The 2641-nt window shown below is 35.7% G+C and overlaps 1 protein-coding gene across 1 annotated transcript; it reads right to left on the bottom strand.

Annotated features, from left to right (window-relative positions):
* Window positions 1–1690: 1690 nt before the first annotated feature.
* LOC146921469 (heat shock 22 kDa protein, mitochondrial-like) lies at window positions 1691–2641 on the bottom strand. Its single transcript, XM_085710777.1, has 2 exons — window positions 2355–2641; window positions 1691–2266 (listed from the first exon to the last, which is right to left on the bottom strand). Exons 1-2 carry the CDS (start codon window positions 2566–2568, stop codon window positions 1869–1871), a joined length of 612 nt encoding a protein of 203 aa, XP_085566903.1. The 5' UTR covers window positions 2569–2641; the 3' UTR covers window positions 1691–1868.

Here is a 2641-nt window from a genome sequence, read left to right as displayed (position 1 = left end):
GCCATTCTATGGAAGTATCTGGTCTTTCTGTCTCCTTCATCATGCCATTTGACTCTTGATTTCTCCTGCCAAAAAATTTCCTCGATCTTCAGAGCTGAATCTAGCATACTTTGAGCTTGCCTTTCTTGAATTGTTAACTCATCATTGTAACCTGAAATCTGAATCTGAAGCTGCACTTGCTCAACTTTCTCTTTAGCTTTTCAATGCTAAAGAATTATAGTGCATCCAAGGCTCAACAATCAAAACAAAACTAGGTTTATTTACAGTAATTAACCTTTTCAATGCTAAAGGGGAGCTAGCCAAACCTCTAACATTCCAGAAAAGACACTTCATGGTGGAACAATTTTACAGCCTACCATTGACATGGTACTATAGTTACTTTTCTGAGCTATCTTCTTTATATTTTGCCTTCTTTTCTGATCTGGACAAAACTTCTTGAAAGCTATTATTTGTTGAATCATCATTGCTAGTTATTTTGTCTTTGCAAGCTATCTCATCATCTTTTCGTTTCTTTTCTAACTCAGCCATCTTGGCCTAAGATTCATTCAAAAAGTCCATATCCCTTTGAACAACATCAGGAATGATCTCCTTGTTTAATTGATTAACTTCATTTATGTGGCATCCACAAATTCAGACTCATTTGTACCATCTGAGTGATTACCATTCTCTGAATGCATATATGGTCTATCATCATTCATATTATCATTTTCATTTTCTTCATTTTTCAAATGTGCATTGTTTTGTCTATCAATCTCCTCATCTACTTCTTCAAATTAGCATCAATTTCTATAGCTAGCACATATTGTATCAATTTACCATATTGTTCAACTCTTTTCCCATGCCTCCTGATGAAATCTAAGCATTTGTTTCCTTTTCAGGCAAGTTATCTAACTCTGCGTTATTTTTGTTTCATGTACCCTCCAACTCCACAATTTCTATAGCTTTGCCCTTTCCTTTTTTGTTATGAGTAACAATATTAATTACATAAGCTTGCTTTGGCTCCTGTCTTGATGTTCTTCTATTTCTTTGTTTTGGCTCTCTATCTTGAATTTCCTCTTCATTGAATTGTACTTTCTTACATATTTCCAAATAATGACCTACCATTTTGCAGTGAGTGCAAAAATCTGGAAGGTTATCATAGTCTAGCTCAACAAAAAATGTGAAACCTTTCCTTTCAACTAACACCTTATATCTAATAGGTTGTTTAAGTCCTTTATCCACTAGATCACTCTCACATATTGGCCAAAAGTTCTTTCAAAAATAGGTTTACTAGCGACATCATCAGTACATATAGGATTTCCTACGTTGCTCGCTATAGCAAATAGGATTTTTGGGCGCCAATATTCTTGTGATAAGCCATAAAGCTTTGACCCAAACTTGCGCTGATGTATACTTTTATTTTTAGTTTTAAGTTGGTCGTCTATGTTTAAAAAGATTCAAATTGGTCCCAAGATTAGATAAACTTCAAGGGGAATATATATTACTCGAAACCAAGCCAAATTCTCAAGGAAACCCACTTACAGAATTCATCACCTAACTTATAATACTAGTTTTATTTTTATTTTACTTTTGTTTGGCATAACCTGATATGATCATAATTGGAGTAGCATCATGTACATGTCACATCCATTACTAGATAGCTTCGCACATAATCACATGACATTATTCGAAGAAATCAAAACCAGACATATTTACAAATTAAAAAGCTCAATTCATTACTTTTCAAGTAAACATCATTACAATGAAAAGTTGAAGTCTCAATATGCTTAAAACCTAGATCGCAATTTGCACTAAAAAGAGGAAAATAAAGCACTATAAAAAGACTAAAAAGAGAAAAAACAAAATGACTCAAGACCATATTCTTCTTCCTATTCAATCTTGACAGTAATCCTTTCATGAGTTTCCACGTCGTCCATCTTCATCTTAGGCACAACAATCTTGAGCAAACCATCTTTTTTTATCTTAGCTTTAATCTCATCAATCCTGTAAGGTTTCCCAGTTAAATCATATGTCACATAGAATCCATGACCACATCCCTCATTTTGGTTCTTATTCTTACCTTTAAAGGTAAGAGTAAGAGTTTTGTGATCCACAGATATTTCCACATCTTCCTTCTCGAGTCCGTACATATAATGTGATAAACTTAGAGAATCATCCTTCTCTTTCACATAGAAGCCTTCTCCGATTAAGTTATCTATGAATTGATACGCCGTGTTAAGGAATTCGCCCAAGACTCTATGAAATTTAGAAAACTGATTGGGGAAATCTAAAAACAACAAAACAAAGAAAAAGAAACAGTTAAGTATCAATCAATCAATCAAATCAACATGACAGAAGAGTTGAACATATGGTACCAAAAGAGGGATGATCAGCGTCGTTGCGGTGTTGATTTTGCTGGGGTGTGTTGGTGTTGAAATAGCGGTAAGCAGCAACGGGGCGAAGAAGGGGGAGAGTGACGTTGGCGTTGAAAGAGCGGGAAGAAGAGGCGACCGGTCGAAAGAGAGACTTTGAGAGGAGACCACCGGAGGAGGAGAGGAAGCGTTTGACGGTAAGAGAGGAAACAGCCATTGAGAAGGAGAGATTAGGGTTCGCTTGCTTGCTTGCGGAAGAAGATTGCTTGTTTGTTTGTTTGGGGGTAGGG

Source organism: Medicago sativa, chromosome 5 (genome assembly GCF_051527215.1).
Source record: "Medicago sativa cultivar Bolivia chromosome 5, Bolivia_mono, whole genome shotgun sequence".
Taxonomy (NCBI): Eukaryota; Viridiplantae; Streptophyta; class Magnoliopsida; order Fabales; family Fabaceae; genus Medicago; species Medicago sativa.
This window is presented reverse-complemented; position numbering and strand designations above follow the sequence as displayed.

What these genes read in the sequence shown, in the direction of transcription:
- LOC146921469 (XM_085710777.1), bottom strand. Translation starts at nt 2,568, where the DNA reads ATGGCTGTTTCCTCTCTTACCGTCAAACGCTTCCTCTCCTCCTCCGGT. An exon ending in CGCTGATCATCCCTCTTTTG is followed by an intron (nt 2,267 to 2,354) that starts GTACCATATGTT and finishes TGTTGTTTTTAG; the next exon opens with ATTTCCCCAATCAGTTTTCT.